The following is a 13,293-nucleotide window of genomic DNA, read 5'->3' as shown; positions in this document are numbered from 1 at the left end:
ACTTTTCACTTGCATGCATTGGAGAAGGAAATGGCAACCCACTCCAGTGTTCTTGCCTGGAGCATCCCAGGGACGGCGGATCCTGGTAGGCTGCCGTCTATGGGGTCGCATAGAGTCGGACACGACTGAAGCGACTTAGCAGCAGCAGCAGCAGCAGTAGTATCACTCAGTGACATCATCACATCTGCTGCATTCTATTCCTTAGAAGCCAGTCACTAGGTGCAGCCCGCAGTCCAGGGGAGGGAGTTACACAAGGGTGTACATTCGAGGAAGGAGGGACTTTAGAAGCTGCCTCTTATGGTTATACACTGTATGTGCTTGGAAATGTCCTGAGTGATATTTTATCTGTTATTTAATTCATACCATTATGATGAGGCAGATAAGGAAACAGAAGCTTAGTGAGTTTAAGTAACATGTTGAATGTTACAATTCTCTAGAATCAGGACTTGATTCCAGAATTGCTTTAAATTCATTTTACTAATTGATTTCCAAGAGTCAAGAGAGAATATTGGGTAGATTTCATTAGAAAGATGGCTTTCTGTGGCTTTCTTATTTGTCCTTGATTTGAAAATACTCATGTTTCCTGTTCCAAATGCCCTAGGTGTCTTCAGCAGTGGGGCCAAGATTTCTGGATCACGTGGTTCTGGAGTTCAGGATTCTGGAGCCCACGTTCCCCTGCAGGGGATCCGAGGAGGTTCTGTGTTGATTCATGCGACCAAGAAGCAAGAAGCCGAACCAGAGGAGGTCGCGTGGGGCTTTGGTCCTCAGTCAAACTACAGAGTCCTGCTATGAGTCCGCCGTGGGGCAGACACTCCCACCTGGGTCAGCCTCCGGGACAAGTACCAGCAGAGGGTCCATGTGCCCAATGAAACGTCCCTGAGGATTGAAAACCTGACCTCTGAGGACAGTGGAGACTACCAGGCTCAAGTCAGCTTCACTGGAGGATTAGAACTTACCCAGGTTTTCCACCTCACTGTCTATGGTAAGTGACACCTCCTCACCATGGCTTCCCTCCTTCTTTTGTCCTAGGAGGGTCACATAAGCCCCATTTTTCAGATCCCTTCCAGACACCAGCTTTCATGTCCTATTTTCTCTTCAGAATTAGGGTAAGTAGGTTCACCACAAATGGTAAACAGAGCTGAGATTCATACCAGCGATAAAATCACTTCAGTGTCTTGGGAAAGGAGAATGAAAATTTGGGGGAAATGTATTTTTCATAACAATTATTGTTCTTTGTTAGGACTTAGTTTACTGGACTGGTTTAGTACAGACTGGGGGGCTATCCATCTAGAATATGTTAGTTCCGCCCTAAGGGTGGAGAGTAACATGAGTCACCTTTGAGTGACGCTCCCTCCTCTCTTTCTGCTCCTCTTAGATGCTTCCTCTGTGGCCTCACAGGCAGCCTGTGATGGGGCCCTGCTCAGAAGCCCCCCACCTCTGCTGGGTCTCCAGGCTCCTGAAATTCACCAGCCTCCTCCTCAGTGAGTGACCCAAGATCCTGGGAGGGAGGGCCTCTGGGTGGAGCAGGGAGGCAGGGTGCCCTTTCTATGTCCTATGTCCTTGGTGAACAAAAAGACAAAACAGCTCTGCAATTATTTAGCAAATGCAGAGCCTTTGGTTTAGAGACCTCAGGTGAAAAAAAGAACAAAATGATCTTCTTGTTGTGGTGAGTCTGAAACCCCTGAGCTCAGGTAGCTTTCACTACATTAAGGAAAATATTTCCAGGAAGTTAAGTCTGTCTCTGTAGCGGAAATGTGAAGCTGGGTGAGCGGGAAGCTGCCTGCAGAGAGGGGGAGAGACTAAGAAGCTGGCTTCTTGACTTGGGCGGGCTGGGGACACAAGGCTCCCTGGTCTCAACTAGAGGGAATGTGACAGTCTGTGCAGCTGTCTCATAGAGAAGAAGGTTGACTAGAACCTTGTGTCTGAGATGGAGGAAACAATTGTAGCCTTGATTTCTTGGGCAAGATGCAGGATGTTAAATACAATTAAATGAAATTCTGCTTTTGTAAGAGGAACAGCAGCCTTTGAGTTTTCTTTTTAAATTTAAGGGTTTCTGTATACCACCTGTTGTAAGAATATGGAGAAACTAAGAGCAAAAGTGTAGACCGGTATTTTGAGCTCTTGAAGTGGGTGAACTAGAGGAGGAAAGAAGGGAAAGAGATGTAGAAAACTATGGGGAGTTAAGTAAAAAGTGAGCTAAAGACTGGACAAAACCCAAATTATATACATGACTTCCTGGAGACTATCCAATTATGTATGAGAAAAGTAAAAACTAATGAGTAAACACTAATACCCAAGGAATTATGAATTCTGGAGAAAGTTGGAAGGCTTTTATTGTTTAAGCTTTTATTTTTAATTAAAATTTTAAAATTTTAATTATTTTTTCAGTATTCCAGCCACTAAATAAACTTTCAGGAACTATATGAAATTTAATGAGTTATAGACTGTTTATAAACAGATGTCTTGAACTAAGAATGAGCTTTGTAAAACCTTACCTCCTTTTCAGTAATGTAACTCTATAAGGTAACAGTAAAATATAGAGCTTCTCTTCTCTTCAATATTATGTAACTTGAAAATAAGTTCTGTTATTTAGAGTTTTCTCCACAGGCACTGGGGTTGGAAGATTACATAAAAGAAAGAGAGGGAAAATGGACAAAATTATAAATTGATTTGCAACTATTAAATTTTATATTATTTAAATAAACTCTATCTTGTTTGTAACCACACTCTCCCTGGCTTTATTTTCTTCTTCAGGATTAGATCTTTTGTAGATCACATCTCTCACTCTCTTCCTTCTCTTTCCAAGTCTTCTTCTACCTTCCTCATAGCTCAGCTCACCATACATCCTGGGTGGGTTCTCCCTGCACTCTCAGGGCTGAGCTTCCTCTCTCTGGTTCCTGTTTTTCCAGCAAGTATGGAGTCTGGACAGCTGCTGGTTAACCCTCAGCTGGCCAGAAGTCCTTGCTCTACTAAACCCCTCTAAGTGCTTACTTCCCCTTTCTCAGGAGAGGAAAGTTGGAGGATGAGCCTCCAGGAGCTGCTCAGATCCTGGTGATGAAAGAGCAGTGCTGGGAAGGGAGGCCCTGGGGAGGACAGGGACAGGGTGGGGAGCTGGTGGGAGCTCCTGCAGGGGAGAAGCACTGGGCTGGAAGAGAGGAGCCCTCATGCCAGGAGTGGCTCTTCCCTGTGTGACCCAGGACAGGTTCACCCCCTGGGGAGTCTCCTGCTCTGTGACAGGAGGGACCTGGATAGATGCCCCCTAAAGCCTGACCTGGAGGAGATGACTGATTAAATGAGTTAGTGATTAAATGAATACAAAGAAATATCTGAAATCCTTAGGCATATGAACACTGGCATGAGCTATTCTCTGCTTCCAGTGAGAGCCGGGAATGAGAATAAGTACAGCAGGAGGGAGACAGGTCTGAAATGGTGAGAATTTATTGAATTGGAAAGAGGATTTGGGCTGTGGAAGGCTGAGACCAACCCCTGCAGGTGCAGCCTGGCCTGCTGGAAGAAGCAGATTGATCATCCTTTCAGGATAAGGGACTTTCCCTCATCCTGTTCTGTCCTACTTGGTCCCCAGAAAGGGTATCAGGTCCCTTGGGCCTATGTCTGAAGAGGGATGCTGGGCTCAGGAGGTGGTGGCCCTGCAGCAAATGTGCCCACTGGTCACAGCTCTCCAGAAAAGAGTCTGAGGAAGGCCCACTGTGACCTGACAGGGACTGACTGGGAAGTGTTGTCTTGGTGGCAGGGACAGTAGAGCTCATTAAATGATCACTTGCTCTCCCTCTCATATTCTAGTCCTTGGCAGTTAGCCAGGGCCTTGTCACAAGTGCTGGTCGAAAAACATGAGCAGAGAGCACACTATTTGCGGAAGTTGCAGTGAAAACCCTGTGTGATTCTCCTCTCTTCCCTCCTGCTGTGGGGCTGGGAGCCTGTGAGGACGCTGTGAGTTCCATGGGTGCAGCTACAAGGAGGTGGAGTTTCCTCCAGGTATGACAGGGCCTCTCCCTCACTCTCTCATGGGACCTGTGGTGGGGACTATGGACTCCCCTTATTCTAAGACCCTGAGGTATTGTAACAGTTATGTTTGTTACACAGCACAGCCTGTAGTTTCCTGACTACTGCACTGCCTAGAAAGAGCAGGAAGGGTAGCAGCCTTCATATTTGTGTTAGGTATCTATTGCTGTGTAACGAGTCACCACAAAACATAGTACCTTAAACACCACCGGGTATAGTCTGAGTCTCACAGTTTCTGTGGGTCAGGGCTTAGGATTGGATCAGCTAGGTCCTCTGACTCAAGGTCTCCCAAACTGAAGTTAGAGTCTTAGCTGGGGCTGGGGCTGCATCAGCCTATGGTCCACTGGGGAAGCTATGATTCCAAGATCTCTCGAGAGATTGCTGCTGGGAGGCAGTTCCTGTGGCTGTTGGGCTGAAGGTCCCAGTTCCTCTCTAGATGTTGGCCAGAGACTCCCTCAGTTTCTTGTCATTTGGGCCCCTCATTAGGCAGCTGACAACATGACAGCTGGATTCCTCAGAGTGAGCAAGAGAGAGAGAGTGAAAGAGAGTATGTGTGTGTAAGCAAGAGGGAAGTCACAGTCTTGTATAACCTAGTATCACTGAGTGACATCCATCATATCTTCTCTAGTCTATTCTTTGGAAGCCAGTCACTAGATGTAGCCCACTCACCAGGGAGGACATTACAAAAGGATGTGAACACAAGGGGACAACAGTTAAGAAGCTAATCCTACAGTTATGCATTTGGTATTGACAGAAAATCTGCTAGGTGCTTTTGATACGTGAAAGTGAAAGTGAAAGTCGTTCAGTTGTGTCCGACTCTTTGCGACCCCATGGACTATACAGTCTATGGAATTCTCCAGACCAGAATACTGGAATGGAGAGCCTTTCCCTTCTCCAGGGGGTCTTCCCAACCCAGGGATTGAACCCAGGTCTCTTGCATTTCAGGCAGATTCTTTACCAACTGAGCTATCAGGGAAACCCCAGGATCCCATTCAATTTATGAAGTAGGGAGGGAAACTCCAGATTAGAAAATTCAAGTTACCTCCTCAAGGTAACAATTCACTAGAACCAGGATTTAATTCTAAAATTGCTTCAATTCATTTTACTAGGCTGCCTCCTAAGAATCAAGGGAGTGTTTATTGGATGAATTTCATTTAAAATATAGGTTATGTAGTTTTCTCCTTTATTGTTACTGAAAAAAAAACATGGTTCCTGTGTCCCATGCCCTAGGTGTCTGCAGCACTGGGGTCAAGAGTTCTGGAGCACACGGTCCTGGAGGTCAGGATTCTGGATCCCATGTTCCCATGCAGGGGATCCAAGGAGGTTCTGTGTTGTTTCATCTGACCAAGAATCAAGGTGAACCAGAGGAGGTCTCATGGGGCTTTGGTCCTGAGTCAAGCTACAGAGTCATGCTGCGAGTCCATCATGGGGCAGACACTCCCAGCTGGGTCAGCCTCCAGGACAAGTACCAGCACAGGGTCCATGTCCCCAATGTGATGTCCCTGAGGATTGAGAACCTGACCCCAGAGGACAGTGGGCAGTACCGGGCTCGAGCCAGCTTCACTGGAGCAATAGAACTTACCCAGGTTTTCTACCTCACTGTCTATGGTAAGTGACACCTCCTCACCATGACTTCCCTCCTTTTTTTGAACTAGGAGTGTCAGGTAGGCCCCATTTTTCAGAATCTCTTCCAGACCCCAGCGTTCAGATACCAGCATTCTCTCTTGAATTAGGGTAAGTGGTTTTACTGCAAATGGTGAGAGGAGTTGAGATTCATTCCAGGGATAAAACCACTTTAGAATTTTGAGAGAGGAGAATGGAAATTTGGGGAAGTGATATTGCCATAGCAATTATTATTCTTTATATGTCTAGGTTTACTTAATGTGTGTATTGTTTATCTGTTGCTGCTATAATGCTGCTTTAATTTGAAGGCTGAGCACAGCACAAATTTTTTATCTTACTAGGCTCTAGGTCAGAAGTCAGACATAGGTCTCATTGGGCCAAAGTCGAGTTGTTGGCAGGACTGTGTTCCTCTATAGAGGTTCCAGAAGGAAATTCATTTACTTGTATTTTCCACTTCTAGTGATTGCTTACGTCACTTGGCTATGACCACCTTCCTCTACCTTCAAAGCTGATAATAGTGGGACCAATTCTTCTCATATTCTAATCCCTCTGACCCCCTTCCTCTTCTTCTTTCTTCCATTTCTAAGGACCTCTGTGATTGCATTGGCCCCATCCAGGTAATCAGAACAATCTCTTTATTTTGAAGTCAGCTGATTAGCACCTTAATTTTTTTACCTTAATTCCACCTTGCCCTGTAACCTATCATAGTCACAGGTTCTGAGGATTGGACATGGAAGTATTTGGGGCCCATTATTCACCTACCATAATTCAGAAATCCATGTGTAGTCAGTGCCTCTTCTCTTTTTACTCAGTGCCAGTCCAAGGCCAGCCTCACTCACAAAGACTCCAGCAATCCAGCTCTAGATGCAGGTAGATGTAGGAAAATGGCTACACGGTAGTATTTCCAGAGAGCATCACTTAGCCAACACTTTCTTTCCCGAAGTCCCTGCCTGCATAGGAAAATATCTGCTGTGAGAGAGTGACTGTTGCTGCTTTAGGTCTCCCTGTGATTTTTTTTTTTCCTTTTTATTTACTTATTTTTTCAGTTTTTTTAAAAATAAATTTATTTATTTTAATTGGGGGCTAATTACTTTACAATATTGTAGTGGTTTTTGCCATACATTGACATGAATCAGCCATGGGTTTACATGTGTTCCCCATCCTGAACCCCCCTCCCACCTCCATCCCCATCCCATCCCTCTGAGTCATCCCATTGTCCCAGCCCTGAGCATTTGTCTCATGCATCGAACCTGGAATGGTGTTCTGTTTCACATATGATAATATACATGTTTCAGTGCTATTCTCCCAGAACGTCCCACCCTCACCTTCTCCCTCAGAGTCCATAAGACTGTTGTATGCATCTGTGTCTCTTATTCTGTCTCGCATATAGGGTTATCGTTACCACCTTCCCTGTGATTTCTATGACCAACTTATCACTATGTCACCTCTCAAGTTCAGTGGCATGTTCTAACCAGACTCAGACTTATCATTCCTAGTTGCTACTATCGATTTAAAGAAATGTTTGAGTTATGAATTAAGTTTTTTATTTGGGGCAAAATGAGGATGGCAGCCTAGGAGACAGTACCCCAGATAGCTCTGAGAAACTGCTCCAGTGAGAGGGAAATGTGAGTGCATATGTGACTTTGGTGAAGGAGGAATACAAGCCATAAGAACATTTTTTCCCAGAAGTTTTCTTCTAGTCTCCAGAAGCTTTTTCTAGTCACCAGGAACAGTCATCACCATGAAGGATTTTAGTGCTTTTCTAGATATGATGAGATACCAGAATTGGGCTAATAAAATAGGCTTCTGAAAATATCTAGCTATCTGAAGACCTGTCCTGCCAGTCCCCCCTCTCCCGCACCAGCACAGAGTGCCTCATCTTTTCTCTCCACCCTGAACTCCTTCAGCGGGGTGTGAAGGTCAGCAGCTACAGCAGCACATGATTTGACCCTTGTAGAGGGAGATGGCAAGTGCCAATCTGTAGTTGACACTGCCACTGCATCTCCCACACATCTCCACTATTGGGAGCACAGAACCTTTCTCTGGGCTCCCAGCTCTGACCAGGCATCCTTCTTCTCTACAGGCTATAAAATTCCAGGCATTATCTGAGCAGAAGAAGAGGCCAAGTTTCTGATCTGTGATTAGGCCTTACGTCTGAGACTTCCTCCACGTCTAGGAGGAGCCCCATTTTCTTAGAAATAATTGGTCTTGGGGAGGTGGGATCAGGCTTTATTTTCTTGTTGGAGATGTTTAACGTTTCCTCAACATGCACACAATCTAGTGAAATCACATATGGCTTAATTCAGTGGCTCCCCTCTTCATTGTCACTTGCTATGTGTTAAGTACTGGGCAAATTCTGTTTATCTATATAACGCATTCACTATCATTAAAGGGAGAATGCCAGGGTTTCAGTGAGATAATGGATGAGAATGTACAGACTGGAATTTTCTCCAATCGTGTGTGCTCCATTCTTTTGTCCCTCCTCTCCCAGGACCTGTACCCCTTCCTCAGATCCTTGTCAAGTCAGCATCCATCACACCAGGCTGGTGCAATGCCACCCTGGAGTGCACAACCCCAGGGGCTACAGAGGACCTGAAGGTGACCTGGGAGAGTAAGGGCCTTCCCAGGGAGCCGGAGCAGAGAGTGACATCAGAACTACCCTCCAACTCCTGGAACCTGACTCTGAGCCTGCCCCTGAGCCAGGCCAGTGCCAGCTTGACCTGTGTGGTCAGCAACCAGGTGGACCAGAAAACTGCCACCTTAGACCTTGGGAAAGTCTGTGTCTCTGGTGAGTGCACCTGCCAGAGGGGAGGGGCACTCTGAGAGCTAGGGGCTCTGGGCTTTTCTCCCCACCATGTTATTAGCACCACCTTCCCACCAGGTCACCCCTTTCAGGAGCCTGGGAGCTATGTCTGCATTAACTGTCTCCCAAGTCCATGCCTGCCTCTCCACCCCTTTCCACCCCCACCCCTCAAGAAAAAAGGAATTTGTTTTTGATGCAAGTCAAGTCGGTTCACCTTCAGATGAGAAACTGTCAGTCTTAGCTGGCCCTGGAGGCAGAGCAGCTGTGGTGTGGGGGAGGTGAAGAGAACTGGGGCTGCAGCAGCAAAAGCATTTCCTAGAAATGTATTTCTCTGAGGGCTCACACCTCCCCTGACCCAGGCTCCCTGCTGCATGCACCTGCCTGCCTGTTACCCTCTGGTTGTTCCTTCCCTCCCAGCTGCTGCAGGGCAGTGTCAGAGCTGGTCCAGGGCAATAGTTTCCCAGCACTTCTACCTCATCCATTATCCATAGTGCATCATCCACTTTAGTCTTTTGAAAAGCAAGTGGATTTTGTAATTGGTCTGTATCATCTGTTGGAGTCTGACCCAGGTCCCGGAGTCTAGCTCCAGCAGGTCCAGGGGTTCCCTCAGGATGGACGGTGTCGGCGATGCGAATGAGAAGACACAGCGAGTCTCGGTGTTTCCAAGTGTCTCCCACTTTATTGTTTTTCAAGACAGCTTTTATATTTTTAGTGGTATATAGAAACAAATGTAACATATAGAGTCATACCAATTCAGCTTAAGGGACATACCAATTCAGCTTAATGGGTATATCTTAATGGGCCTATCAAGTTAGCTCAATGGGCCAGCAGTTTCGACCCTCATCGAAGCCGTTTGCATGTCTTTAGTTACAAAAAGCCTCATTTTGTTTACATCATCTTCTGGCCTGGGGGCCTGCTAACATCTTGTGACTCTCCATTGATAAGGGTTGATCAGTCAGAACACTTTTGTATCAGGCACAGCAGGAAAGAATTTGTCAATAGAAAGTTTTAAGGTAAAACCTGTTTTCGGTAATTTACTCTATGCCTTGAGCTTAACAGAAAAGAATGTGGTCCCATAAAGTCATAGAACAGCAAGCTGAAGGTCAGCTCTAAGTAAGAATCATCAGTTAAATCAACAATTGTCTTATTATTTGTATTAAAGCTAAACTTTTATTTATATAAAATTTTAACTATTATGCTTTCATTATATAGGCTAAATACGTTAAGAGTAAAAACATAGTGAGTAAATATAGACTAAGTAACAGTTTGAGAAAACAATATTTCTTATATTTCCTAACAAGTCTTTTTTCCTGCGAAGGGTTTTGTGCCCATAGGGGCTTTCTGTGCGGAGGCTCTCAATGCTGTTTTATTATTAAGGAGCAGTCATACACATTAGCTCCAAAGGCACCGGCTTATTTATTAAACAAACTAATATGCTAGCAAGAGGAGTTTAGATTCAAATACCTATAGCCTAGACAATCTTATAGGGTGCCACCGTCCGAGGGCCCTGTCGATTGAGTTTTCAGATTGATCTATTTTAGAAGAGAATCAGGAAAAGCCTTTTTTCTAAGTCACAGAAAATAAGAAGAGGTTTATTGTAGCAAACATCAGAAAGACATCTTTAAGGTGAGTGCTGAGGCAGCCTTCCGAGAATCCCTGAGGCCTGAGAAGCAGTGCTCGATCAGTCCTCTTCCTCATGACTCTGTTATGGGTGGGATCTTGCGAGCTGGCTCCTGGCAAGACCTCTCCACTTGCTCTTCTGTTATCTTTCCTCAGCAATGAGTGTCTCAAGTTCTGTTTGCCTTAACTTTCTTTATTCTTTCTGTGTGAGGAAAACAGATTCACCTAGAAACGACAGTGCTAAGACCCTGCCAGGCATCATAGGGGCTGTTATGATTATGCTGTTGATCCTCGTAATTGGACTGTTCCTTTGGAAGACCTATGGGAAGAAGAAGAAGATAGAGACTGGAAGAGGCAGGTTGCATTTCTGCTTCTTGCCCCAGGTCCCACCCCTCCCCCACTGAATCCTTGGCTGTCTTCCTCCTGCATTTTGCTGCTCAAGGAATATCAGTGCAGAAGGGGAAGGTGGGTGTGGGCTTGGCCTTGGGTTCATTGCCATGGCGGAAGATATATGCTTTCAAGGCTGAGGTTCAAGCTCCACTCTGTATATGACACAGGTGTAGAATCTCAGGAGAATCAGAGGGACAATGATGGTGACATCCAGTATGCGGAGCTGAGCCAGCAGGGGTCTGGAGAGGTCACACTCAAGGTGAGAATGGGAGCTGAGCCCAGTCTGGGATCTCGTGGGTCTATCTCCTGGGTCTGTCAACCCAGTCATCTGCTGTTTCTGGCCCTGCTGTCTCTTTGACTCTCTCCAGGTGGTCAGTGGTATTTACTAAGAAAATTTAAAACTTGGGGCCAATGTAGTGCTGGTCACTTTGGGGGAATTCACATGCATTTCTTGTCAGCAGCACTGCTTCCTTCTGGGTCATTCTAGGGCCTCTCTCAGCTTTTTTAGAATCTCTCTGACTTTAACTCCTAGGGTGTTGGTAAACAACATTTAGAAGAAAAGGAGTCTAGTACTCTCTACAGTGAGGTCCACAAGCCAGAAAGGGAGGCCATGAAGATAATTTAATTGGAGGAAACAGAAGAATCAGAACTACTAGGACACCTGCACTCGGAGCTTTATTCCTGCAGACACCTGCATCTCCCAGCTCTGGTCCAGTTCCAGCTGCCCCTGTGACCCTCCTGCCCTCAAGTCCCTGTGCACATGTGGCCTTCTCACAACCTCTGTCAACTTCCCCAGCTGTCTTCCCACTCAAGATACTCACCCTGCAAGACGAGAGCTCTTCTTCCATCATTGACCCAGTGCCTAGCCCCTCTTCTGAAACTTCCCAAAGAGGCCCTTCCTACACATGATAATCCCCACAGCCTCTGCTGTGTGACTGGTGTATATCTTTCTGAGCACTCAAGCCCAGGTATGGAGACAGTGTAAAGGTGTTGAACAGACTACAGAGGACAAGGTTAGGCTTTGGTGCTGGGTGCTGAGTTGGATGTCTGTGGAGGCAGAATGGGTAGGTGGGAGCTCATAAAAGACTGGCCTGAGGTTTCTTTTGCCCCTTATGTAGGGCAAAAGTTGTATGTCGGGCAGTGTGTTTGTGTGTGTATGTCTATTTGTCAGTATGTGTGCTGGGGGAATAGCCAGTGCACATTTTACAGTGGTCCAGCCCTTGTTCCTGATCACTAACACTAATTAACCTCAGCTTCAGCTCCTGGACCTCAAATCCACCTCCTGTGGAGTAGGTAGAGGAATTTGTACTGTTTCTGGCCCTTCAAAACCTTCTGTGTCTCAGAAGGACCCACGTTGGGATTTGTATTCTTAGAAAAGCAGCTTCAGGGCATTTCTGTCTGGGGTGGGAGGTCATTAGAATGGAAGTGCAGAGTGCTACCCCCGCCTCCCCACACACACTCTAATGAAGCTGCTGTGAGAAGTGAAGCTTGTGGGAAGGTGTGAACCAGCCCTCTCCTGCCTCTTCTACTGACCCTCATCCCCCAAAACCTGCTGGCCTCAGATCCGAGTCAGCCTCCTGTTTGCTCACTCATATACTTCTGCCTGAAATGATGGCTCCCTCCCTGCCCCTTACTCCTGTCCCTGTCTGTTGGAATCCTAGCATTCCACCCAATCCTAGACCCCCTTCCAGGTCACATGGTCTACATGTATCCAAAGATTTGGAAATGGCCTCTCCCACATCTAACTTTTTTGGACACAACTGACATAACCAATTTGGCTGCCATAGTTTGACTTGGGTTGGTCATCAGTTTTCCCTGCCTGCATCATCTGGAGCTCCCTCAGGAGGGTGTCATGGCTTTAGGAGGCCAGTGCCAAAAAGACAAGCACCTCTCTTTGTGAATTGTCTGAGCTATTCTTCCTCTCAACTCCCACAGAAACTCAGCAGATCGATCTCAGAGCACAGCATCTACCGAAGGTGTTTCTGGTAGTAAGTCCACAAGGAAGCAAAGATGGACATGAGAACCCCAACAGTCCTGCCTGATTCCCCACCCTACCTCCACCCTCACATTGCTTGAGGACCTGATGTCATCTGCACTGTATTGTGTGTGATCTGCTCCTCTTCCTGGGGGTCTTCCTCTCCTCAAAGCCTCTGTCTCCTGCCTTCAGTCCCAGCTCTTGAGTTGGAGATGAACTCACTCTGGTACTATGATCTGTGTTCTTTTGTCTGCTGGCCTGCATTCTTGAATCTCTTGGTTTTCCACCCAGCTCAGCAATCTCAGCTTCTTCATTTCTGACCTCAGAAAGAGAAGTTCTAAACTAAAATATTGAGCAGTAAGAAGAAATGCTAGGATCCGGCTGGATAAGGGAGAAGCAGAGTTTCCTTAATAAGGCCGTTTCTAGCCTGTTTATTGTCAGGCTGAACAGAAGGCTGAGAGCGAAGAAGATGACCTCTCTCACTGGCATCCTAGGTGACTGATCGGTCATGGCTCGTATCACTGCCATCAGTCCAGAAGCAGTGTGAGATGTGACGACCCATTGACCCCCTCCCAGCCACCTCAATTCCCAAAGCATAAGACAAAAAAGAAAAAAGAAGGGAACTCAACTTTCCAAGCCAATATTGAACCAGCTTTTGTACCATGAATCCTATAAATATTATTTCTTCTTATTCTTATAAGAACTCTTTTAGAGTAGGTATTACTATTCCTGAACTTCCCTGGTGGCTCAGACGGTAAAGAGTCTGCCTACAATGCAGGAGATCTGGGTTCAATCCCTGGGTCGGGAAGATCCTCTGGAGAAGTAAATGGCAACGCACTCCAGCATTCTAGCCTGGAAAATA

The 13,293-nt window shown here is 46.2% G+C and overlaps 1 protein-coding gene across 2 annotated transcripts in view; it reads left to right on the top strand.

Moving 5' to 3' along the window:
* The first annotated feature begins 1,394 nt into the window (after positions 1 to 1,394).
* LOC145507498 (uncharacterized) overlaps positions 1,395 to 13,293 on the top strand; it is a 49,721-nt gene continuing 37,822 nt past the window's right edge. The window contains exons 1-6 of one of the 2 annotated variants that reach the window (XM_081494066.1): positions 1,395 to 1,481; positions 3,802 to 3,993; positions 5,251 to 5,628; positions 8,135 to 8,431; positions 10,286 to 10,420; positions 10,624 to 10,715. In XM_081494066.1, coding sequence (XP_081350192.1) covers positions 5,325 to 5,628; positions 8,135 to 8,431; positions 10,286 to 10,420; positions 10,624 to 10,715 — 828 coding nt within the window. In that variant the 5' untranslated portion in view covers positions 1,395 to 1,481; positions 3,802 to 3,993; positions 5,251 to 5,324. The remainder of the gene's footprint in view (positions 1,482 to 3,801; positions 3,994 to 5,250; positions 5,629 to 8,134; positions 8,432 to 10,285; positions 10,421 to 10,623; positions 10,716 to 13,293) is intronic. The other variant, XM_081494065.1, reaches the window with a different exon arrangement.

This window comes from Giraffa tippelskirchi, chromosome 5 (assembly GCF_054371585.1).
Source record: "Giraffa tippelskirchi isolate mGirTip1 chromosome 5, T2T-mGirTip1v1.2.pri, whole genome shotgun sequence".
NCBI classification, from domain to species: Eukaryota; Metazoa; Chordata; class Mammalia; order Artiodactyla; family Giraffidae; genus Giraffa; species Giraffa tippelskirchi.
Note: the sequence above shows the minus strand (reverse complement) of the source record. Positions and strands in the feature narration are given on the sequence as shown.